This window comes from Lampetra fluviatilis, unplaced genomic scaffold (assembly GCF_964198595.1).
Source record: "Lampetra fluviatilis unplaced genomic scaffold, kcLamFluv1.1 SCAFFOLD_420, whole genome shotgun sequence".
Classification (NCBI taxonomy): domain Eukaryota; kingdom Metazoa; phylum Chordata; class Hyperoartia; order Petromyzontiformes; family Petromyzontidae; genus Lampetra; species Lampetra fluviatilis.
Genome location: NW_027620707.1, coordinates 24,372 through 51,888, shown reverse-complemented (window position 1 = coordinate 51,888; position 27,517 = coordinate 24,372). Strand labels below are relative to the sequence as shown.

Genomic DNA, 27,517 nt, shown 5'->3' with positions numbered 1-27,517 from the left:
ACTGAGTGAGTGAGTGGGTGAATGAGTGAGTGAGTGACTGAGTGGGTGAGTGGATGGGTGGATGGGTGGGTGAGTGGATGAGTGGGTGAGTGAGTGAGTGAGTGGGTGAGTGGGTGAGTGGATGGGTGGGTGAGTGGATGAGTGGGTGAGTGGGTGAGTGGGTGGGTGGGTGAGTGGGTGAGTGACTGACTCAGTGACTGAGTGACTGAGTGAGTGAGTGGGTGAGTGAGTGAGTGAGTGAGTGGGTGAGTGGGTGAGTGGATGGGTGGGTGAGTGGATGAGTGGGTGAGTGGGTGAGTGGGTAAGTGGGTGGGTGGGTGACTGACTCAGTGACTGAGTGACTGAGTGAGTGAGTGGGTGAGTGAGTGAGTGACTGAGTGGGTGAGTGGGTGAGTGGATGGGTGGGTGAGTGGATGAGTGGGTGAGTGGGTGAGTGGGTGGGTGGGTGAGTGGGTGAGTGGGTGAGTGACTGACTCAGTGACTGAGTGACTGAGTGAGTGAGTGGGTGAGTGAGTGAGTGACTGAGTGGGTGAGTGGGTGAGTGGATGGGTGGGTGAGTGGATGAGTGGGTGAGTGGGTGAGTGGGTCGGTGGGTGGGTGAGTGAGTGGGTGAGTGGGTGATTCAGTGACTGAGTGACTGAGTGAGTGAGTGAATGAGTGAGTGAGTGAGTGAGTGACTGAGTGGGTGAGTGGATGGGTGGGTGAGTGGATGAGTGGGTGACTGGGTGAGTGGGTGGGTGAGTGGGTGAGTGACTGACTCAGTGACTGAGTGACTGAGTGAGTGAGTGGGTGAGTGAGTGAGTGAGTGAGTGGGTGAGTGGGTGAGTGGATGGGTGGGTGAGTGGATGAGTGGGTGAGTGGGTGAGTGGGTGGGTGGGTGAGTGGGTGAGTGGGTGAGTGGGTGAGTGACTGACTCAGTGACTGAGTGACTGAGTGAGTGAGTGGGTGAGTGAGTGAGTGACTGAGTGGGTGAGTGGGTGAGTGGATGGGTGGGTGAGTGGATGAGTGGGTGAGTGGGTGAGTGGGTGGGTGGGTGAGTGGGTGAGTGGGTGAGTGACTGACTCAGTGACTGAGTGACTGAGTGAGTGAGTGGGTGAGTGAGTGAGTGACTGAGTGGGTGAGTGGGTGAGTGGATGGGTGGGTGAGTGGATGAGTGGGTGAGTGGGTGAGTGGGTCGGTGGGTGGGTGAGTGAGTGGGTGGGTGAGTGGGTCGGTGGGTGGGTGAGTGAGTGGGTGAGTGGGTGGGTGGGTGAGTGGTTGAGTGACTGATTCAGTGACTGAGTGACTGAGTGAGTGAGTGAGTGAATGAGTGAGTGAGTGAGTGAGTGACTGAGTGGGTGAGTGGGTGAGTGGATGGGTGGGTGAGTGGATGAGTGGGTGACTGGGTGAGTGGGTGGGTGAGTGGGTGAGTGACTGACTCAGTGACTGAGTGACTGAGTGAGTGAGTGAGTGGGTGAGTGAGTGAGTGACTGAGTGGGTGAGTGGGTGAGTGACTGACTCAGTGACTGAGTGAGTGAGTGGGTGAGTGAGTGAGTGAGTGAGTGAGTGAGTGACTGAGTGGGTGAGTGGGTGAGTGAGTGAGTGAGTGACTGAGTGGATGAGTGGGTGAGTGGATGGGTGGGTGGGTGAGTGGGTGAGTGGATGGGTGGGTGGGTGAGTGGGTGAGTGGGTGAGTGGGTGGGTGGGTGAGTGGGTGAGTGGATGAGTGGGTGAGTGGGTGAGTGGATGAGTGGGTGAGTGGGTGAGTGGGTGGGTGAGTGGGTGAGTGACTGACTCAGTGACTGAGTGACTGAGTGAGTGAGTGGGTGAGTGAGTGAGTGAGTGGGTGAGTGGATGGGTGGGTGAGTGGATGAGTGGGTGAGTGGGTGAGTGGGTCGGTGGGTGGGTGAGTGAGTGGGTGGGTGGGTGAGTGGGTGAGTGACTGACTCAGTGACTGAGTGACTGAGTGAGTGAGTGAGTGACTGAGTGGGTGAGTGGGTGAGTGGATGGGTGGGTGAGTGGATGAGTGGGTGAGTGGGTGAGTGGGTCGGTGGGTGGGTGAGTGAGTGGGTGGGTGAGTGGGTGAGTGGATGGGTGGGTGAGTGGGTGAGTGGGTGGGTGGGTGAGTGGGTGAGTGACTGACTCAGTGACTGAGTGACTGAGTGAGTGAGTGGGTGAATGAGTGAGTGAGTGACTGAGTGGGTGAGTGGGTGAGTGGATGGGTGGGTGAGTGGATGAGTGGGTGACTGGGTGAGTGGGTGGGTGAGTGGGTGAGTGACTGACTCAGTGACTGAGTGACTGAGTGAGTGAGTGGGTGAGTGAGTGAGTGAGTGAGTGAGTGACTGAGTGGATGAGTGGGTGAGTGGATGGGTGGGTGAGTGGATGAGTGGGTGAGTGGGTGAGTGGGTGAGTGGGTGGGTGGATGAGTGGGTGAGTGGATGAGTGGGTGAGTGGATGAGTGGGTGAGTGGATGAGTGGGTGAGTGGATGAGTGGATGAGTGGGTGAGTGGGTGAGTGGGTGAGTGGGTGAGTGGATGAGTGGGTGAGTGGATGGGTGGGTGAGTGGGTGAGTGGGTGAGTGGGTGAGTGGGTGAGTGGATGGGTGGGTGAGTGGATGAGTGGGTGAGTGGGTGAGTGGGTGGGTGGGTGAGTGGGTGAGTGGGTGAGTGGGTGAGTGGGTGAGTGGATGAGTGGGTGAGTGGGTGAGTGGGTGAGTGGGTGAGTGGGTGAGTGACTGACTCAGTGACTGAGTGACTGAGTGAGTGAGTGGGTGAGTGAGTGAGTGAGTGAGTGAGTGACTGAGTGGGTGAGTGGGTGAGTGGATGGGTGGGTGACTGGGTGAGTGGGTGGGTGAGTGGGTGAGTGACTGACTCAGTGACTGAGTGACTGAGTGAGTGAGTGAGTGACTGAGTGGGTGAGTGGGTGAGTGACTGACTCAGTGACTGAGTGAGTGAGTGAGTGACTGAGTGGGTGAGTGGGTGAGTGACTGACTCAGTGACTGAGTGAGTGAGTGGGTGAGTGAGTGAGTGAGTGAGTGACTGAGTGGGTGAGTGGGTGAGTGAGTGAGTGAGTGACTGAGTGGATGAGTGGGTGAGTGGATGGGTGGGTGAGTGGGTGAGTGGGTGGGTGGGTGGGTGGGTGAGTGGATGAGTGGGTGAGTGGATGAGTGGGTGACTGGGTGAGTGGGTGGGTGAGTGGGTGAGTGACTGACTCAGTGACTGAGTGACTGAGTGAGTGAGTGAGTGGGTGAGTGAGTGAGTGAGTGACTGAGTGGGTGAGTGGGTGAGTGACTGACTCAGTGACTGAGTGAGTGAGTGGGTGAGTGAGTGAGTGAGTGAGTGACTGAGTGGGTGAGTGGGTGAGTGGATGGGTGGGTGAGTGGATGAGTGGGTGAGTGGGTGAGTGGGTGGGTGAGTGGGTGAGTGGGTGAGTGACTGACTCAGTGACTGAGTGACTGAGTGAGTGAGTGGGTGAGTGGATGAGTGGGTGAGTGGGTGAGTGGGTCGGTGGGTGGGTGAGTGAGTGGGTGGGTGGGTGAGTGGGTGAGTGACTGACTCAGTGACTGAGTGACTGAGTGAGTGAGTGAGTGACTGAGTGGGTGAGTGGGTGAGTGGATGAGTGGGTGAGTGGGTGAGTGGGTCGGTGGGTGGGTGAGTGAGTGGGTGGGTGAGTGGGTGAGTGGATGGGTGGGTGAGTGGGTGAGTGGGTGGGTGGGTGAGTGGGTGAGTGACTGACTCAGTGACTGAGTGACTGAGTGAGTGAGTGGGTGAATGAGTGAGTGAGTGACTGAGTGGGTGAGTGGGTGAGTGGATGGGTGGGTGAGTGGATGAGTGGGTGACTGGGTGAGTGGGTGGGTGAGTGGGTGAGTGACTGACTCAGTGACTGAGTGACTGAGTGAGTGAGTGAGTGGGTGAGTGAGTGAGTGAGTGAGTGAGTGAGTGAGTGACTGAGTGGATGGGTGGGTGAGTGGATGAGTGGGTGAGTGGGTGAGTGGGTGGGTGGGTGAGTGGGTGAGTGACTGACTCAGTGACTGAGTGACTGAGTGAGTGGGTGAGTGAGTGAGTGAGTGAGTGAGTGAGTGAGTGAGTGACTGAGTGGGTGAGTGGGTGAGTGGATGGGTGGGTGAGTGGATGAGTGGGTGAGTGGGTGGGTGAGTGGGTGAGTGGGTGAGTGACTGACTCAGTGACTGAGTGACTGAGTGACTGAGTGGGTGAGTGAGTGAGTGACTGAGTGGGTGAGTGGGTGAGTGAGTGAGTGAGTGACTGAGTGGGTGAGTGGGTGAGTGGGTCGGTGGGTGGGTGAGTGAGTGGGTGGGTGAGTGGGTGGGTGGGTGAGTGTCTGAGTGAGTGTCTGACTAACTGACTGACTGAGTGTCTGACTGAGTGACTCACTGACTTGCCAGGCTGCTGCGTCTCTGTGGTGACAAGTCACAGGAACTGCTCATGAGGCTGGTGGTCACTGCTTGCGACTACTGCCAGGATGGACTGGCACGCGTCCTGCTGTCTAAGACTCTCACCGGAGGGACAGAGGTGAGTGTCTGTGTGGAGTTAGACACTCACTTAGTTAGACACTCACTCAGGCAGTCAGTCACTCAATCAGTCACTCAGTCACTCGCTCAGTCAGTCACTCAGTCACTGACTTAGTCACTTAGTCACTCAGTCACTCACCCACTCACCCACCCACTCATTCACTCACTCAGTCACTCACCCACTCAATCACCCACTCACTCAGTCACTCACCCACTCACTCACCCACTCACCCACTCACTCATGCACTCACTCACCCACTCACTCACCCACTCACTCAGTCAGTCAGTCACTCACTCACTCACTCAGTCAGTCACTCACTCACTCACTCACTCACTCACTCACCCACTCAGTCACTCACCCATTCACCCACCCACTCATTCACCCACTCAGTCACTCACCCACTCACTCACCCACTCACTCAGTCACTCACCCACTCACTCACTCAGTCACTCACCCACTCACTCACCCACTCACCCACTCACTCATGCACTCACTCACCCACCCACTCACTCACCCACTCACTCAGTCAGTCAGTCACTCAGTCACTCACTCACTCACTCAGTCAGTCACTCAGTCACTCACTCACTCACTCACTCACCCACTCAGTCACTCACCCATTCACCCACCCACTCATTCACCCACTCAGTCACTCACCCACTCACTCACCCACTCACTCACTCACCCATTCACCCACTCACTCACTCACCCATTCACCCACTCACTCACTCACCCACTCAGTCACTCACCCATTCACCCACCCACTCATTCACCCACTCAGTCACTCACCCACTCACTCACCCACTCACTCACTCACTCACCCATTCACCCACTCACTCACTCACTCACCCATTCACCCACTCACTCACTCACCCACTCACTCACTCAGACACTCACCCACTCACTCACTCAGTCACTCACCCACTCACTCACCCAGTCACCCACTCACTCATGTACTCACTCACCCACCCACTCACTCACCCACTCACTCAGTCAGTCAGTCACTCAGTCACTCACTCACTCACTCAGTCAGTCACTCAGTCACTCACTCACTCACTCACTCACCCACTCAGTCACTCACCCATTCACCCACCCACTCATTCACCCACTCAGTCACTCACCCACTCACTCACCCACTCACTCACTCACTCACCCATTCACCCACTCACTCACTCACCCATTCACCCACTCACTCACTCACCCACTCAGTCACTCACCCATTCACCCACCCACTCATTCACCCACTCAGTCACTCACCCACTCACTCACCCACTCACTCACTCACTCACCCATTCACCCACTCACTCACTCACCCATTCACCCACTCACTCACTCACCCACTCAGTCACTCACCCATTCACCCACCCACTCATTCACCCACTCAGTCACTCACCCACTCACTCACCCACTCACTCACTCACTTACCCATTCACCCACTCACTCACTCACCCATTCACCCACTCACTCACTCACCCACTCAGTCACTCACCCATTCACCCACCCACTCATTCACCCACTCAGTCACTCACCCACTCACTCACCCACTCACTCACTCACTCAGCCATTCACCCACTCACTCACTCACCCATTCACCCACTCACTCACTCACCCACTCAGTCACTCACCCATTCACCCACCCACTCATTCACCCACTCAGTCACTCACCCACTCACTCACCCACTCACTCACTCACTCACTCACCCATTCACCCACTCACTCACTCACCCATTCACCCACTCACTCACTCACCCACTCACTCACTCAGACACTCACCCACTCACTCACTCAGTCACTCACCCACTCACTCACCCACTCACCCACTCACTCATGCACTCACTCACCCACTCACTCACTCACCCACTCACTCAGTCAGTCAGTCACTCAGTCACTCACTCACTCACTCACTCAGTCAGTCACTCAGTCACTCACTCACTCACTCACCCACTCAGTCACTCACCCATTCACCCACCCACTCATTCACCCACTCAGTCACTCACCCACTCACTCACCCACTCACTCACTCACTCACCCATTCACCCACTCACTCACTCACCCATTCACCCACTCACTCACTCACCCACTCAGTCACTCACCCATTCACCCACCCACTCATTCACCCACTCAGTCACTCACCCACTCACTCACCCACTCACTCACTCACTCACCCATTCACCCACTCACTCACTCACCCATTCACCCACTCACTCACTCACCCACTCACTCACTCAGACACTCACCCACTCACTCACTCAGTCACTCACCCACTCACTCACCCACTCACCCACTCACTCATGCACTCACTCACCCACCCACTCACTCACCCACTCACTCAGTCAGTCACTCTTGTCACTCACTCACTCACTCACTCACTCAGTCAGTCACTCAGTCACTCACTCACTCACTCACCCACTCAGTCACTCACCCATTCACCCACCCACTCATTCACCCACTCAGTCACTCACCCACTCACTCACCCACTCACTCACTCACTCACCCATTCACCCACTCACTCACTCACCCATTCACCCACTCACTCACTCACCCACTCAGTCACTCACCCATTCACCCACCCACTCATTCACCCACTCAGTCACTCACCCACTCACTCACCCACTCACTCACTCACTCACCCATTCACCCACTCACTCACCCATTCACCCACTCACTCACTCACCCACTCACTCAGACACTCACCCAGTCAATCAGAGTCTCACTGAGCCATTCACTGACTGAGTGAGTCAGTGGGTGAGTGAGGGACTGAGCGAGTGACTGATTGAATGACTGAGTGACTGACTGACTGAGTGTCTAAGTGAGTGACTGATTGAATGACTGATTGAATGACTGAGTGACTGACTGAGTGAGTGAGTGACTGACTGAGTGTCTAAGTGAGTGACTGAGTGACAGAATGACTGAGTGAGTGACTGAGTGAGTGACTGACTGAATGACTGAGTGAGTGACTGAGTGAGTGACTGAGTGAGTGAGTGAGTGACTGAGTGACAGAATGACTGAGTGACTGACTGAGTGAGTGAGTGACTGACTGAGTGACTGATTGAATGACTGACTGAGTGAGTGACTGACTGAGTGACTGACTGAGTGACTGATTGAATGACTGACTGAGTGAGTGACTGAGTAAGTGAGTGGGTGAGTGAGTGACTGATTGACTGACTGAGTGACTGACTGAGTGAGTGAGTGACTGACTGACTGAGTGACTGACTGAGTGAGTGAGTGACTGACTGACTGAGTGATTGACTGAGTAAGTGAGTGGGTGAGTGAGTGACTGACTGACTGACTGAGTGACTGAATCTCACCCCGCGTAGTCAACCCGTGTCTACGCCACGCTCCACCTCCGTGTCCTCCTGCGTATTGGGGTGGACTTCTTCACGAACTGGGGGGTGGAGTTGCTGCTCACCCAACTCCACGACCCCTCGCCCAGCGTCGCTCACCACGCACTCACCATCCTGCACGAGGCCTGTGACGATAAGGTGAGGTGCTCACCACCACGCTCACCACTCACTCACTCAGTCACTCACTCAGTCACTCACTCAGTCACTCACTCAGTCACTCACTCACTCACTCAGTCATTCAGTCACTCACTCACTCATTCACTCACTCAGTCACTCACTCAGTCACTCACTCAGTCACTCACTCAGTCACTTACTCAGTCACTCACTCAGTCACTCAGTCACTCACTCAGTCATTCAGTCACTCACTCACTCATTCACTCACTCACTCAGTCACTCACTCAGTCATTCAGTCACTCAGTCACTCACTCACTCAGTCACTCACGCAGTCACTCACTCAGTCACTCACTCAGTCACTCACTCAGTCACTCAGTCACTCACTCAGTCATTCAGTCACTCACTCACTCATTCACTCACTCACTCAGTCACTCACTCAGTCATTCAGTCACTCAGTCAGTCACTCAGTCACTCACTCAGTCACTCACTCAGTCACTCAGTCACTCACTCACTCATTCACTCACTCACTCAGTCACTCACTCAGTCATTCAGTCACTCAGTCAGTCACTCAGTCACTCACTCAGTCACTCACTCAGTCACTCAGTCACTCACTCACTCATTCACTCACTCACTCAGTCACTCACTCAGTCATTCAGTCACTCAGTCAGTCACTCAGTCACTCACTCAGTCACTCACTCAGTCACTCACTCACTCACTCACCCACCCAGCGTCGCTCACCACGCACTCACCATCCTGCATGAGGCCTATGACGATAAGGTGAGGTGCTCACCACCACGCTCACCACTCACTCACTCAGTCACTCACTCAGTCACTCACTCAGTCACTCACTCAGTCACTTACTCAGTCACTCACTCAGTCACTCAGTCACTCACTCACTCATTCACTCACTCACTCAGTCACTCACTCAGTCATTCAGTCACTCAATCACTCACTCATTCACTCACTCACTCACTCACCACCACGCTCACCCACTCACTCAGTCACTCACCCACTCACTCAGTCACTCACCCACTCACTCACTCACTCACCCACTCACTCACTCACTCACCCACTCACTCACTCACTCACTCACTCACTCACTCACCCACCCACTCACTCACCCACTCACCCACTCACTCACCCACCCACTCACTCACCCACTCACCCACTCATTCACTCACCCACTCACCCACTCACTCACCCACCCACTCACTCACCCACTCACCCACTCACTCACTCACCCACTCACCCACTCACTCACCCACTCACTCACTCACCCACTCACCCACTCACTCACCCACTCACTCACTCACTCACTCACTCACCCACTCACCCACTCACTCACCCACCCACTCACTCACCCACTCACCCACTCACTCACTCACCCACTCACCCACTCACTCACCCACTCACTCACTCACCCACTCACCCACTCACTCACCCACTCACTCACCCACTCACTCACCCACTCACCCACTCACTCACCCATCCACTCACTCACTCACTCACCCACTCACTCACCCACTCACTCACCCACTCACTCACCCACTCACTCACTCACCCACTCACTCACTCACCCACTCACCCACTCACTCACCCACTCACTCACTCACCCACTCACCCACTCACTCACCCACTCACTCACCCACTCACTCACCCACTCACCCACTCACTCACCCATCCACTCACTCACTCACTCACTCACCCACTCACCCACTCACTCACCCATCCACTCACTCACTCACCCACTCACTCACCCACTCACCCACTCACTCACCCACTCACTCACCCACTCACTCACCCACTCACCCACTCACTCACCCATCCACTCACTCACCCACTCACCCACTCACTCACTCACCCACTCACCCACTCACTCACCCACTCACTCACTCACCCACTCACCCACTCACTCACCCACTCACTCACCCACTCACTCACCCACTCACCCACTCACTCACCCATCCACTCACTCACTCACTCACCCACTCACTCACTCACTCACCCAGCGTCGCTCACCACGCACTCACCATCCTGCACGAAGCCTGTGACGACAAGGTGAGGTGCTCACCACCACGCTCACCCACTCACTCAGTCACTCACTCACTCACTCAGTCACTCACTTAGACACTCAGTCACTCAGTCAGTCACTCACTCAGTCAGTCACTCACTCAGTCACTCAGTCACCCACTCACTCACCCACTCACCCACTCACTCACTCACCCACTCACTCACTCAGACACTCACCCACTCACTCACCCAGCGTCGCTCACCACGCACTCACCTTCCTGCACGAAGCCTGTGACGACAAGGTGAGGTGCTCACCACCACGCTCACCACTCACTCACCCACTCACTCACTCACTCACCCACTCACTCACTCACCCACTCACCCACTCACCCACTCACCCATCCACTCACTCACTCACCCATCCACTCACTCACTCACTCACCCATCCACTCACTCACCCACTCACTCACCCATCCACTCACCCACTCACTCACCCACCCACTCACCCACCCACTCACCCATCCACTCACTCACCCACTCACCCACTCACCCACTCACTCACCCACCCACTCACTCACCCACTCACCCACTCACCCACTCACCCACCCACTCACTCACCCATCCACTCACTCACCCATCCACTCACTCACTCACCCACCCACTCACCCACCCACTCACTCACCCATCCACTCACTCACCCATCCACTCACTCACTCACCCATCCACTCACTCACTCACCCACCCACTCACCCACCCACTCACTCACCCATCCACTCACTCACCCATCCACTCACTCACTCACCCATCCACTCACTCACTCACCCACTCACCCACTCACTCACCCATCCACTCACTCACTCACTCACCCATCCACTCACTCACCCACTCATCCACTCACCCATCCACTCACTCACCCACTCACCCACTCACCCATCCACTCACTCACCCACTCACCCACTCACCCATCCACTCACTCACTCACCCACTCACTCACTCACCCACTCACTCACTCACTCACCCACCCACTCACTCACTCACCCAGCGTCGCTCACCACGCACTCACCATCCTGCACGAAGCCTGTGACGACAAGGTGAGGTGCTCACCACCACGCTCACCCACTCACTCACTCACTTAGACACTCAGTCACTCACTCACTCACTCACCCACTCACCCACTCACTCAGTCACTCACTCAGTCACTCACTCACTCACCCACTCACTCAGACACTCACTCACCCACTCACTCAGACACTCACTCACTCAGTCAGTCACTCACTCACTCACCCACTCACCCACTCACTCAGTCACTCACTCAGTCACTCACTCACTCACCCACTCACTCAGACACTCACTCACCCACTCACTCAGACACTCACTCACTCACTCAGACACTCACTCACTCACCCACTCACTCACTCACTCAGTTGTTGTTGTTGTGATGTTGTTGTGATGTTGTTGTGATGTTGTTGTTGTGTTGTTGTGATGTTGTTGTGATGTTGTTGTGATGTTGTTGTTGTGTTGTTGTGATGTTGTTGTGATGTTGTTGTTGTGATGTTGTTGTTGTTGTGTTGTTGTGATGTTGTTGTTGTGTTGTTGTGATGTTGTTGTGATGTTGTTGTTGTGTTGTTGTTGTGTTGTTGTGATGTTGTTGTGATGTTGTTGTTGTGTTGTTGTGATGTTGTTGTGATGTTGTTGTTGTGTTGTTGTTGTGTTGTTGTGATGTTGTTGTGATGTTGTTGTGATGTTGTTGTTGTGTTGTTGTGATGTTGTTGTGTTGTTGTTGTTGTGATGTTGTTGTGTTGTTGTTGTTGTGATGTTGTTGTTGTGGTTGTTGTTGTTGTTTGCAGGCCAATCTGCATGCGCTGGTGCAGATGAAACCGGCTCTGTCGCACCTCGGAGAGAGTGGAGCTCTCCTGCTGATACGGTGCAAACACCAACTAGCACACTAACTAGTACACTAGTACACTAACTAGCACACTAACTAGTACACTAACTAGTACACTAACTAGTACACTAACTAGCACACTAACTAGCACACTAACTAGTACACTAACTAGCACACTAACTAGCACACTAACTAGCACACTAACTAGTACACTAACTAGCACACTAACTAGCACACTAACTAGCACACTAACTAGCACACTAACTAGTACACTAACTAGCACACTAACTAGCACACTAACTAGCACACTAACTAGCACACTAACTAGTACACTAACTAGCACACTAACTAGCACACTAACTAGCACACTAACTAGCACACTAACTAGTACACTAACTAGTACACTAACTAGCACACTAACTAGTACACTAACTAGCACACTAACTAGCACACTAACTAGCACACTAACTAGTACACTAACTAGTACACTAACTAGTACACTAACTAGTACACTAACTAGCACACTAACTAGCACACTAACTAGCACACTAACTAGTACACTAACTAGCACACTAACTAGCACACTAACTAGTACACTAACTAGTACACTAACTAGCACACTAACTAGCACACTAACTAGTACACTAACTAGCACACTAACTAGCACACTAACTAGCACACTAACTAGTACACTAACTAGCACACTAACTAGTACACTAACTAGTACACTAACTAGCACACTAACTAGTACACTAACTAGTACACTAACTAGTACACTAACTAGCACACTAACTAGCACACTAACTAGCACACTAACTAGTACACTAACTAGTACACTAACTAGCACACTAACTAGCACACTAACTAGTACACTAACTAGCACACTAACTAGCACACTAACTAGCACACTAACTAGTACACTAACTAGCACACTAACTAGCACACTAACTAGTACACTAACTAGTACACTAACTAGCACACTAACTAGCACACTAACTAGCACACTAACTAGCACACTAACTAGTACACTAACTAGTACACTAACTAGCACACTAACTAGCACACTAACTAGCACACTAACTAGCGCACTAACTAGCACACTAACTAGTACACTAACTAGCACACTAACTAGCACACTAACTAGTACACTAACTAGCACACTAACTAGTACACTAACTAGTACACTAACTAGCACACTAACTAGCACACTAACTAGTACACTAACTAGCACACTAACTAGCACACTAACTAGCACACTAACTAGCACACTAACTAGTACACTAACTAGTACACTAACTAGCACACTAACTAGCACACTAACTAGCACACTAACTAGCGCACTAACTAGCACACTAACTAGTACACTAACTAGCACACTAACTAGCACACTAACTAGTACACTAACTAGCACACTAACTAGCACACTAACTAGTACACTAACTAGTACACTAACTAGCACACTAACTAGTACACTAACTAGCACACTAACTAGCACACTAACTAGTACACTAACTAGTACACTAACTAGTACACTAACTAGTACACTAACTAGCACACTAACTAGCACACTAACTAGTACACTAACTAGCACACTAACTAGCACACTAACTAGTACACTAACTAGCACACTAACTAGCACACTAACTAGCACACTAACTAGCACACTAACTAGTACACTAACTAGCACACTAACTAGCACACTAACTAGTACACTAACTAGTACACTAACTAGCACACTAACTAGTACACTAACTAGCACACTAACTAGCACACTAACTAGTACACTAACTAGCACACTAACTAGCACACTAACTAGTACACTAACTAGCACACTAACTAGTACACTAACTAGTACACTAACTAGTACACTAACTAGCACACTAACTAGTACACTAACTAGTACACTAACTAGCACACTAACTAGTACACTAACTAGCACACTAACTAGTACACTAACTAGCACACTAACTAGCACACTAACTAGTACACTAACTAGCACACTAACTAGCACACTAACTAGTACACTAACTAGCACACTAACTAGCACACTAACTAGTACACTAACTAGCACACTAACTAGCACACTAACTAGCACACTAACTAGTACACTAACTAGTACACTAGCACACTAACTAGTACACTAACTAGCACACTAACTAGTACACTAGTACACTAACTAGTACACTAACTAGTACACTAACTAGTACACTAACTAGTACACTAACTAGTACACTAACTAGTACACTAACTAGTACACTAACTAGCACACTAACTAGCACACTAACTAGTACACTAACTAGCACACTAACTAGTACACTAACTAGCACACTAACTAGTACACTAACTAGCACACTAACTAGTACACTAACTAGCACACTAACTAGTACACTAACTAGTACACTAACTAGCACACTAACTAGCACACTAACTAGTACACTAACTAGTACACTAACTAGCACACTAACTAGCACACTAACTAGTACACTAACTAGCACACTAACTAGTACACTAACTAGTACACTAACTAGTACACTAACTAGCACACTAACTAGCACACTAACTAGCACACTAACTAGCACACTAACTAGCACACTAACTAGCACACTAACTAGTACACTAACTAGTACACTAACTAGTACACTAACTAGTACACTAACTAGCACACTAACTAGTACACTAACTAGCACACTAACTAGTACACTAACTAGTACACTAACTAGTACACTAACTAGCACACTAACTAGCACACTAACTAGCACACTAACTAGCACACTAACTAGCACACTAACTAGCACACTAACTAGCACACTAACTAGCACACTAACTAGCACACTAACTAGTACACTAACTAGCACACTAACTAGTACACTAACTAGCACACTAACTAGCACACTAACTAGTACACTAACTAGCACACTAACTAGCACACTAACTAGTACACTAACTAGCACACTAACTAGTACACTAACTAGTACACTAGCACACTAACTAGTACACTAACTAGCACACTAACTAGTACACTAACTAGCACACTAACTAGTACACTAACTAGTACACTAGCACACTAACTAGTACACTAACTAGCACACTAACTAGTACACTAGTACACTAACTAGTACACTAACTAGTACACTAACTAGTACACTAACTAGCACACTAACTAGTACACTAACTAGTACACTAACTAGTACACTAACTAGTACACTAACTAGCACACTAACTAGTACACTAACTAGCACACTAACTAGCACACTAACTAGTACACTAACTAGCACACTAACTAGTACACTAACTAGTACACTAACTAGTACACTAACTAGCACACTAACTAGCACACTAACTAGTACACTAACTAGCACACTAACTAGTACACTAACTAGTACACTAACTAGTACACTAACTAGTACACTAACTAGTACACTAACTAGCACACTAACTAGCACACTAACTAGTACACTAACTAGCACACTAACTAGCACACTAACTAGCACACTAACTAGCACACTAACTAGTACACTAACTAGTACACTAACTAGTACACTAACTAGTACACTAACTAGTACACTAACTAGCACACTAACTAGTACACTAACTAGTACACTAACTAGTACACTAACTAGTACACTAACTAGCACACTAACTAGTACACTAACTAGTACACTAACTAGCACACTAACTAGCACACTAACTAGCACACTAACTAGCACACTAACTAGTACACTAACTAGTACACTAACTAGCACACTAACTAGCACACTAACTAGTACACTAACTAGCACACTAACTAGCACACTAACTAGCACACTAACTAGCACACTAACTAGTACACTAACTAGTACACTAACTAGCACACTAACTAGTACACTAACTAGTACACTAACTAGCACACTAACTATCACACTAACTATCACACTAACTAGCACACTAACTAGCACACTAACTAGTACACTAACTAGCACACTAGCACACTAACTAGCACACTAACTAGTACACTAACTAGCACACTAACTAGTACACTAACTAGCACACTAACTAGTACACTAACTAGTACACTAACTAGCACACTAACTAGCACACTAACTAGCACACTAACTAGCACACTAACTAGTACACTAACTAGCACACTAACTAGTACACTAACTAGCACACTAACTAGTACACTAACTAGCACACTAACTAGCACACTAACTAGTACACTAACTAGCACACTAACTAGTACACTAACTAGCACACTAACTAGTACACTAACTAGTACACTAACTAGCACACTAACTAGCACACTAACTTGTACACTAACTAGCACACTAGCACACTAACTAGCACACTAACTAGTACACTAACTAGCACACTAACTAGTACACTAACTAGCACACTAGCACACTAACTAGCACACTAACTAGTACACTAACTAGCACACTAACTAGCACACTAGCACACTAACTAGTACACTAACTAGTACACTAACTAGTACACTAACTAGCACACTAGTACACTAACTAGTACACTAACTAGCACACTAACTAGCACACTAACTAGCACACTAACTAGCACACTAACTAGTACACTAACTAGCACACTAAGTAGCACACTAACTAGCACACTAACTAGCACACTAACTAGCACACTAACTAGTACACTAACTAGCACACTAACTAGCACACTAACTAGTACACTAACTAGCACACTAACTAGTACACTAATACACTAACTAGCACACTAACTAGCACACTAATACACTAACTAGTACACTAACTAGTACACTAACTAGTACACTAACTAATACACTAACTAGTACACTAACTAGCACACTAACTAGTACACTAACTAGCACACTAACTAGTACACTAATACACTAACTAGCACACTAACTAGCACACTAATACACTAACTAGCACACTAACTAGCACACTAACTAGCACACTAATACACTAACTAGTACACTAACTAGTACACTAACTAGTACACTAACTAGTACACTAACTAGTACACTAACTAGCACACTAACTAGCACACTAACTAGCACACTAACTAGTACACTAACTAGCACACTAACTAGCACACTAACTAGCACACTAACTAGTACACTAACTAGTACACTAACTAGCACACTAGTACACTAACTAGTACACTAACTAGCACACTAACTAGCACACTAACTAGCACACTAACTAGCACACTAACTAGCACACTAACTAGCACACTAACTAGCACACTAACTAGTACACTAACTAGTACACTAACTAGCACACTAGTACACTAACTAGTACACTAACTAGCACACTAACTAGCACACTAACTAGCACACTAACTAGTACACTAACTAGTACACTAACTAGCACACTAACTAGCACACTAGTACACTAACTAGTACACTAACTAGCACACTAACTAGCACACTAGTACACTAACTAGTACACTAACTAGCACACTAACTAGCACACTAGTACACTAACTAGTACACTAACTAGTACACTAACTAGCACACTAACTAGCACACTAACTAGCACACTAACTAGCACACTAACTAGCACACTAACTAGCACACTAGTACACTAACTAGCACACTAACTAGCACACTAACTAGCACACTAACTAGTACACTAACTAGTACACTAACTAGCACACTAACTAGCACACTAACTAGCACACTAACTAGCACACTAACTAGTACACTAACTAGTACACTAGTACACTAGTACACTAACTAGTACACTAACTAGCACACTAACTAGCACACTAACTAGCACACTAACTAGCACACTAACTAGCACACTAACTAGCACACTAACTAGTACACTAACTAGCACACTAACTAGTACACTAACTAGTACACTAACTAGCACACTAACTAGCACACTAACTAGCACACTAACTAGCACACTAACTAGTACACTAACTAGCACACTAACTAGCACACTAACTAGTACACTAACTAGCACACTAACTAGCACACTAACTAGCACACTAACTAGCACACTAACTAGCACACTAACTAGTACACTAACTAGTACACTAACTAGCACACTAACTAGCACACTAACTAGCACACTAACTAGCACACTAACTAGCACACTAACTAGCACACTAACTAGCACACTAACTAGTACACTAGCACACTAACTAGTACACTAACTAGCACACTAACTAGCACACTAACTAGTACACTAACTAGCACACTAACTAGCACACTAACTAGTACACTAACTAGCACACTAACTAGCACACTAACTAGCACACTAACTAGCACACTAACTAGTACACTAACTAGCACACTAACTAGTACACTAACTAGCACACTAACTAGCACACTAACTAGCACACTAACTAGCACACTAACTAGCACACTAACTAGCACACTAACTAGTACACTAACTAGTACACTAGCACACTAACTAGCACACTAACTAGCACACTAACTAGTACACTAACTAGCACACTAACTAGCACACTAACTAGTACACTAACTAGCACACTAACTAGCACACTAACTAGTACACTAACTAGCACACTAACTAGCACACTAACTAGCACACTAACTAGCACACTAACTAGTACACTAACTAGCACACTAACTAGCACACTAACTAGCACACTAACTAGCACACTAACTAGCACACTAACTAGCACACTAACTAGCACACTAACTAGCACACTAACTAGCACACTAACTAGCACACTAACTAGCACACTAACTAGCACACTAACTAGCACACTAACTAGCACACTAACTAGCACACTAACTAGCACACTAACTAGTACACTAACTAGCACACTAACTAGCACACTAACTAGCACACTAACTAGTACACTAACTAGCACACTAACTAGTACACTAACTAGTACACTAGCACACTAACTAGTACACTAACTAGCACACTAACTAGCACACTAACTAGTACACTAACTAGCACACTAACTAGCACACTAACTAGTACACTAACTAGCACACTAACTAGCACACTAACTAGCACACTAACTAGCACACTAACTAGTACACTAACTAGCACACTAACTAGTACACTAACTAGTACACTAACTAGCACACTAACTAGCACACTAACTAGCACACTAACTAGCACACTAACTAGTACACTAACTAGCACACTAACTAGTACACTAACTAGTACACTAGCACACTAACTAGCACACTAACTAGCACACTAACTAGTACACTAACTAGCACACTAACTAGCACACTAACTAGTACACTAACTAGCACACTAACTAGCACACTAACTAGCACACTAACTAGTACACTAACTAGCACACTAACTAGCACACTAACTAGCACACTAACTAGCACACTAACTAGCACACTAACTAGCACACTAACTAGCACACTAACTAGTACACTAACTAGTACACTAGCACACTAACTAGTACACTAACTAGCACACTAACTAGCACACTAACTAGTACACTAACTAGCACACTAACTAGCACACTAACTAGTACACTAACTAGCACACTAACTAGCACACTAACTAGCACACTAACTAGCACACTAACTAGTACACTAACTAGCACACTAACTAGTACACTAACTAGTACACTAACTAGCACACTAACTAGCACACTAACTAGCACACTAACTAGCACACTAACTAGCACACTAACTAGCACACTAACTAGTACACTAACTAGTACACTAGCACACTAACTAGCACACTAACTAGCACACTAACTAGTACACTAACTAGCACACTAACTAGCACACTAACTAGTACACTAACTAGCACACTAACTAGCACACTAACTAGTACACTAACTAGCACACTAACTAGCACACTAACTAGCACACTAACTAGCACACTAACTAGTACACTAACTAGCACACTAACTAGCACACTAACTAGCACACTAACTAGCACACTAACTAGCACACTAACTAGCACACTAACTAGCACACTAACTAGCACACTAACTAGCACACTAACTAGCACACTAACTAGCACACTAACTAGCACACTAACTAGCACACTAACTAGTACACTAACTAGCACACTAACTAGCACACTAACTAGCACACTAACTAGCACACTAACTAGTACACTAACTAGCACACTAACTAGTACACTAACTAGTACACTAGCACACTAACTAGTACACTAACTAGCACACTAACTAGCACACTAACTAGTACACTAACTAGCACACTAACTAGCACACTAACTAGTACACTAACTAGCACACTAACTAGCACACTAACTAGCACACTAACTAGCACACTAACTAGTACACTAACTAGCACACTAACTAGTACACTAACTAGTACACTAACTAGCACACTAACTAGCACACTAACTAGCACACTAACTAGCACACTAACTAGTACACTAACTAGCACACTAACTAGTACACTAACTAGTACACTAGCACACTAACTAGCACACTAACTAGCACACTAACTAGTACACTAACTAGCACACTAACTAGCACACTAACTAGTACACTAACTAGCACACTAACTAGCACACTAACTAGTACACTAACTAGCACACTAACTAGCACACTAACTAGCACACTAACTAGTACACTAACTAGCACACTAACTAGCACACTAACTAGCACACTAACTAGCACACTAACTAGCACACTAACTAGTACACTAACTAGCACACTAACTAGCACACTAACTAGCACACTAACTAGCACACTAACTAGCACACTAACTAGCACACTAACTAGCACACTAACTAGCACACTAACTAGCACACTAACTAGCACACTAACTAGCACACTAACTAGCACACTAACTAGCACACTAACTAGCACACTAACTAGCACACTAACTAGCACACTAACTAGCACACTAACTAGCACACTAACTAGCACACTAACTAGCACACTAACTAGCACACTAACTAGCACACTAACTAGCACACTAACTAGCACACTAACTAGCACACTAACTAGCACACTAACTAGCACACTAACTAGCACACTAACTAGCACACTAACTAGCACACTAACTAGCACACTAACTAGCACACTAACTAGCACACTAACTAGCACACTAACTAGCACACTAACTAGCACACTAACTAGCACACTAACTAGCACACTAACTAGCACACTAACTAGCACACTAACTAGTACACTAACTAGCACACTAACTAGCACACTAACTAGCACACTAACTAGCACACTAACTAGCACACTAACTAGTACACTAACTAGTACACTAACTAGTACACTAACTAGTACACTAACTAGTACACTAACTAGCACACTAACTAGCACACTAACTAGCACACTAACTAGCACACTAACTAGTACACTAACTAGCACACTAACTAGCACACTAACTAGCACACTAACTAGCACACTAACTAGTACACTAACTAGCACACTAACTAGCACACTAACTAGCACACTAACTAGCACACTAACTAGCACACTAACTAGTACACTAACTAGCACACTAACTAGTACACTAACTAGCACACTAACTAGCACACTAACTAGCACACTAACTAGCACACTAACTAGTACACTAACTAGCACACTAACTAGCACACTAACTAGTACACTAACTAGTACACTAACTAGCACACTAACTAGCACACTAACTAGCACACTAACTAGCACACTAACTAGCACACTAACTAGCACACTAACTAGCACACTAACTAGCACACTAACTAGTACACTAACTAGCACACTAACTAGCACACTAACTAGCACACTAACTAGTACACTAACTAGCACACTAACTAGTACACTAACTAGCACACTAACTAGCACACTAACTAGCACACTAACTAGTACACTAACTAGTACACTAACTAGCACACTAACTAGCACACTAACTAGCACACTAACTAGCACACTAACTAGCACACTAACTAGCACACTAACTAGCACACTAACTAGCACACTAACTAGCACACTAACTAGCACACTAACTAGTACTAACTAGTATTGACGTCTGTCTCCCGCAGCTTTGCGTCGATCTCCAAGGGCTTCAGCTACTTGAACGAACGCGGATTCATCACCAAAGAGTTGGAGCGCTGGCGTCGGGTGAGAGAGAGACACCGTGGGGAGAGACACGGGGAGACACGGGGAGAGAGAGACACGGGGAGAGACACGGGGAGAGAGACACGGGGAGAGAGAGAGAGAGACACGGGGAGAGAGACACGGGGAGAGACACGGGGAGAGAGACACGGGGAGAGAGAGAGAGACACGGGGAGAGATACGGGGAGAGAGACACTGGGCGAGACACGGGGAGACACGGGGAGAGACACGGGGAGAGAGAGAGACACGGGGAGAGACACGGGGAGAGAGACACGGGGAGAGAGAGAGAGAGACACGGGGAGAGAGACACGGGGAGAGACACGGGGAGAGAGACACGGGGAGAGAGAGAGAGACACGGGGAGAGATACGGGGAGAGAGACACTGGGCGAGACACGGGGAGACACGGGGAGAGACACGGGGAGAGAGACACGGGGAGAGAGAGAGAGAGACACGGGGAGAGATTCGGGGAGAGAGACACGGGGAGAGAGACACGGGGAGAGAGAGACACCATGGGGAGAGACACGGGGAGACACGGAGACAGACACGGAGAGAGAGAGACACGGGGAGAGAGACATGGGGAGAGAGAGAGACACGGGGAGACACGGGGAGACACGGGGAGAGAGACACGGGGAGAGAGAGAGACACGGGGAGACACGGGGAGACACGGGGAGAGAGACACGGGGAGAGAGACACGGGGAGAGAGAGACACCATGGGGAGAGACACGGGGAGACACGGAGACAGACACGGGGAGAGAGAGACACGGGGAGAGAGACACGGGGAGAGACACGGGGAGACACGGGGAGAGAGAGACATGGGGAGACACGGGGAGAGAGACACGGGGAGACACGGGGAGAGAGACACGGGGAGAGAGACATGGGGAGAGACACGGGGAGACACGTGGAGAGACACGGGGAGAGAGACACGGGGAGAGAGAGAGAGAGACACGGGGAGAGACACGGAGAGAGACACGGGGAGAGAGACACGGGGAGAGAGAGACACCATGGGGAGAGACACGGGGAGAGAGAGAGACACGGGGAGAGAGACACGGGGAGAGAGAGACACGGGGAGAGAGAGACACGGGGAGAGAGACACGGGGAGAGAGACACTGAGAGAGACACGGGGAGAGAGACACGGGGAGAGAGAGAGACATGGGGAGAGAGAGACACGGGGAGAGAGACACGGTGAGAGAGACACGGGGAGAGAGACACTGAGAGAGACACGGGGAGAGAGACACGGGGAGAGAGAGAGACACTGAGAGAGAGAGGCACGGGGAGAGAGACACTGAAAGAGAGAGACACTGAGAGAGACACGGGGAAAGAGACACGGGGAGAGAGTGAGACACGGGGTCTCAGTGTCTCTCTGTCCGCTGTCTGTCTCAGGAGTACAATGTCCGATACGTGGACATTGTTGAACAGCATCTGAACGACGCTTTGACCACCTGGACGCGAGGACAGGGAGACGCGAGACGTTCCAGCCAGAGGTGAGACACGGGGAGACACGGGGAGACGCGGGGAGACACGGGGAGACACGGGGAGACACGGGGAGAGAGATACGGGGAGACACGGGGAGACACGGGGAGACACGGGGAGACACGGGGAGAGAGATACGGGGAGACACGGGGAGACACGGGGAGAGAGATACGGGGAGACACGGGGAGACACGGGGAGACACGGGGAGAGAGATACGGGGAGACACGGGGAGACACGGGGAGAGAGATACGGGGAGACACGGGGAGAGAGACACGGGGAGACACGGGGAGACACGGGGAGAGAGATACGGGGAGACACGGGGAGACACGGGGAGACACGGGGAGAGAGACACGGGGAGACACGGGGAGACACGCGGAGACACGGGGAGACACGGGGAGAGAGATACGGGGAGACACGGGGAGACACGGGGAGACACGGGGAGAGAGATACGGGGAGACACGGGGAGACACGGGGAGACACGGGGAGACACGGGGAGAGAGACACGGGGAGACACGCGGAGACACGGGGAGACACGGGGAGAGAGATACGGGGAGACACGGGGAGACACGGGGAGACACGGGGAGAGAGATACGGGGAGACACGGGGAGACACGGGGAGACACGGGGAGACACGGGGAGAGAGACACGGGGAGACACGGGGAGACACGCGGAGACACGGGGAGACACGGGGAGAGAGATACGGGGAGACACGGGGAGACACGGGGAGACACGGGGAGACACGGGGAGAGACACGGGGAGACACGGGGAGACACGGGGAGAGAGATACGGGGAGACACGGGGAGACACGGGGAGAGACACGCGGAGACACGGGGAGACACGGGGAGAGAGATACGGGGAGACACGGGGAGACACGGGGAGACACGGGGAGACACGGCGAGAGAGACACGGGGAGACACGGGGAGACACGGGGAGAGAGATACGGGGAGACACGGGGAGACACGGGGAGACACGGGGAGACGCGGGGAGAGAGACACTGTGTGTCTGTGTGTCTATCTGTGTGTCTGTGTGTCTATCTGAGTGACAGGACTCCGCGTCCGTCTGTCTTTCTGCCGCCTCATTTCTACGGACAACTCAGCAACCACAAGACCGGAGCTCACCTCCTAGAAGCCCAGGTAGACAACTTAGTTAGACAACTTAGTTAGACAACTTAGATAGACACAGCCTAGTTAGACAACTTAGTTAGACAGCCTAGATAGACAACTTAGTTAGACACAGCCTAGTTAGACAACTTAGTTAGACAACTTAGTTAGACAACTTAGATAGACACAGCCTAGTTAGACAACTTAGTTAGACAGCCTAGATAGACAACTTAGTTAGACACAGCCTAGTTAGACAACTTAGTTAGACAACTTAGTTAGACAACTTAGATAGACACAGCCTAGTTAGACAACTTAGTTAGACAGCCTAGATAGACAACTTAGTTAGACACAGCCTAGTTAGACAACTTAGTTAGACAACTTAGTTAGACAACTTAGATAGACACAGCCTAGTTAGACAACTTAGTTAGACAGCCTAGATAGACAACTTAGTTAGACACAGCCTAGTTAGACAACTTAGTTAGACAACTTAGTTAGACAACTTAGATAGACACAGCTCACCTCCTAGAAGCCCAGGTAGACAACCTAGTTAGACAACTTAGATAGACAACTTAGATAGACACAGCTCACCTCCTAGAAGCCCAGGTAGACAACTTAGTTAGACAACTTAGATAGACAACTTAGATAGACACAGCTCACCTCCTAGAAGCCCAGGTAGACAACCTAGTTAGACAACTTAGATAGACAACTTAGATAGACACAGCTCACCTCCTAGAAGCCCAGGTAGACAACTTAGTTAGACAACTTAGATAGACAACTTAGATAGACACAGCTCACCTCCTAGAAGCCCAGGTAGACAACCTAGTTAGACAACTTAGATAGACAACTTAGATAGACACAGCTCACCTCCTAGAAGCCCAGGTAGACAACTTAGTTAGACAACTTAGATAGACACAGCTCACCTCCTAGAAGCCCAGGTAGACAACTTAGTTAGACAACTTAGATAGACAACTTAGATAGACAACTTAGATAGACACAGCTCACCTCCTAGAAGCCCAGGTAGACAACTTAGTTAGACAACTTAGATAGACACAGCTCACCTCCTAGAAGCCCAGGTAGACAACCTAGTTAGACAACTTAGATAGACAACTTAGATAGACACAGCTCACCTCCTAGAAGCCCAGGTAGACAACTTAGTTAGACAACTTAGATAGACAACTTAGATAGACACAGCTCACCTCCTAGAAGCCCAGGTAGACAACCTAGTTAGACAACTTAGATAGACAACTTAGATAGACACAGCTCACCTCCTAGAAGCCCAGGTAGACAACTTAGTTAGACAACTTAGATAGACACAGCTCACCTCCTAGAAGCCCAGGTAGACAACTTAGTTAGACAACTTAGATAGACAACTTAGATAGACACAGCTCACCTCCTAGAAGCCCAGGTAGACAACTTAGTTAGACAACTTAGTTAGACACAGCTCACCTCCTAGAAGCCCAGGTAGACAACTTAGTTAGACAACTTAGATAGACAACTTAGATAGACACAGCTCACCTCCTAGAAGCCCAGGTAGACAACCTAGTTAGACAACTTAGATAGACACAGCTCACCTCCTAGAAGCCCAGGTAGACAACTTAGTTAGACAACTTAGATAGACAACTTAGATAGACACAGCTCACCTCCTAGAAGCCCAGGTAGACAACTTAGTTAGACAACTTAGATAGACAACTTAGATAGACACAGCTCACCTCCTAGAAGCCCAGGTAGACAACTTAGTTAGACAACTTAGTTAGACACAGCTCACCTCCTAGAAGCCCAGGTAGACAACTTAGTTAGACAACTTAGATAGACACAGCTCACCTCCTAGAAGCCCAGGTAGACAACTTAGTTAGACAACTTAGATAGACACAGCTCACCTCCTAGAAGCCCAGGTAGACAACCTAGTTAGACAACTTAGATAGACAACTTAGATAGACACAGCTCACCTCCTAGAAGCCCAGGTAGACAACTTAGTTAGACAACTTAGATAGACACAGCTCACCTCCTAGAAGCCCAGGTAGACAACTTAGTTAGACAACTTAGATAGACAACTTAGATAGACACAGCTCACCTCCTAGAAGCCCAGGTAGACAACTTAGTTAGACAACTTAGTTAGACACAGCTCACCTCCTAGAAGCCCAGGTAGACAACTTAGTTAGACAACTTAGATAGACACAGCTCACCTCCTAGAAGCCCAGGTAGACAACTTAGTTAGACAACTTAGATAGACACAGCTCACCTCCTAGAAGCCCAGGTAGACAACTTAGTTAGACAACTTAGATAGACACAGCTCACCTCCTAGAAGCCCAGGTAGACAACTTAGTTAGACAACTTAGATAGACACAGCTCACCTCCTAGAAGCCCAGGTAGACAACTTAGTTAGACAACTTAGATAGACACAGCTCACCTCCTAGAAGCCCAGGTAGACAACTTAGTTAGACAACTTAGTTAGACACAGCTCACCTCCTAGAAGCCCAGGTAGACAACTTAGTTAGACAACTTAGATAGACACAGCTCACCTCCTAGAAGCCCAGGTAGACAACTTAGTTAGACAACTTAGATAGACACAGCTCACCTCCTAGAAGCCCAGGTAGACAACTTAGTTAGACAACTTAGATAGACACAGCTCACCTCCTAGAAGCCCAGGTAGACAACTTAGTTAGACAACTTAGTTAGACACAGCTCACCTCCTAGAAGCCCAGGTAGACAACTTAGTTAGACAACTTAGATAGACACAGCTCACCTCCTAGAAGCCCAGGTAGACAACTTAGTTAGACAACTTAGATAGACACAGCTCACCTCCTAGAAGCCCAGGTAGACAACTTAGTTAGACAACTTAGATAGACACAGCTCACCTCCTAGAAGCCCAGGTAGACAACTTAGTTAGACAACTTAGATAGACACAGCTCACCTCCTAGAAGCCCAGGTAGACAACTTAGTTAGACAACTTAGATAGACACAGCTCACCTCCTAGAAGCCCAGGTAGACAACTTAGTTAGACAACTTAGATAGACACAGCTCACCTCCTAGAAGCCCAGGTAGACAACTTAGTTAGACAACTTAGATAGACACA

At 48.6% G+C, this 27,517-nt stretch overlaps 1 protein-coding gene across 1 annotated transcript in view; it reads left to right on the top strand.

Annotated features, from left to right (window-relative positions):
- LOC144954290 (rapamycin-insensitive companion of mTOR-like) overlaps window positions 1-27,517 on the top strand; it is a gene marked incomplete at its 3' end in the record, with an annotated part of 44,868 nt that overhangs the window by 5,409 nt on the left and 11,942 nt on the right. Inside the window, exons 2-7 of the mRNA XM_078884809.1 lie at window positions 4,382-4,508; window positions 7,823-7,987; window positions 11,821-11,897; window positions 21,803-21,881; window positions 23,256-23,356; window positions 24,390-24,477. Of these exons, the coding sequence (XP_078740935.1) occupies window positions 4,422-4,508; window positions 7,823-7,987; window positions 11,821-11,897; window positions 21,803-21,881; window positions 23,256-23,356; window positions 24,390-24,477 (597 nt within the window). The remainder of the gene's footprint in view (window positions 1-4,381; window positions 4,509-7,822; window positions 7,988-11,820; window positions 11,898-21,802; window positions 21,882-23,255; window positions 23,357-24,389; window positions 24,478-27,517) is intronic.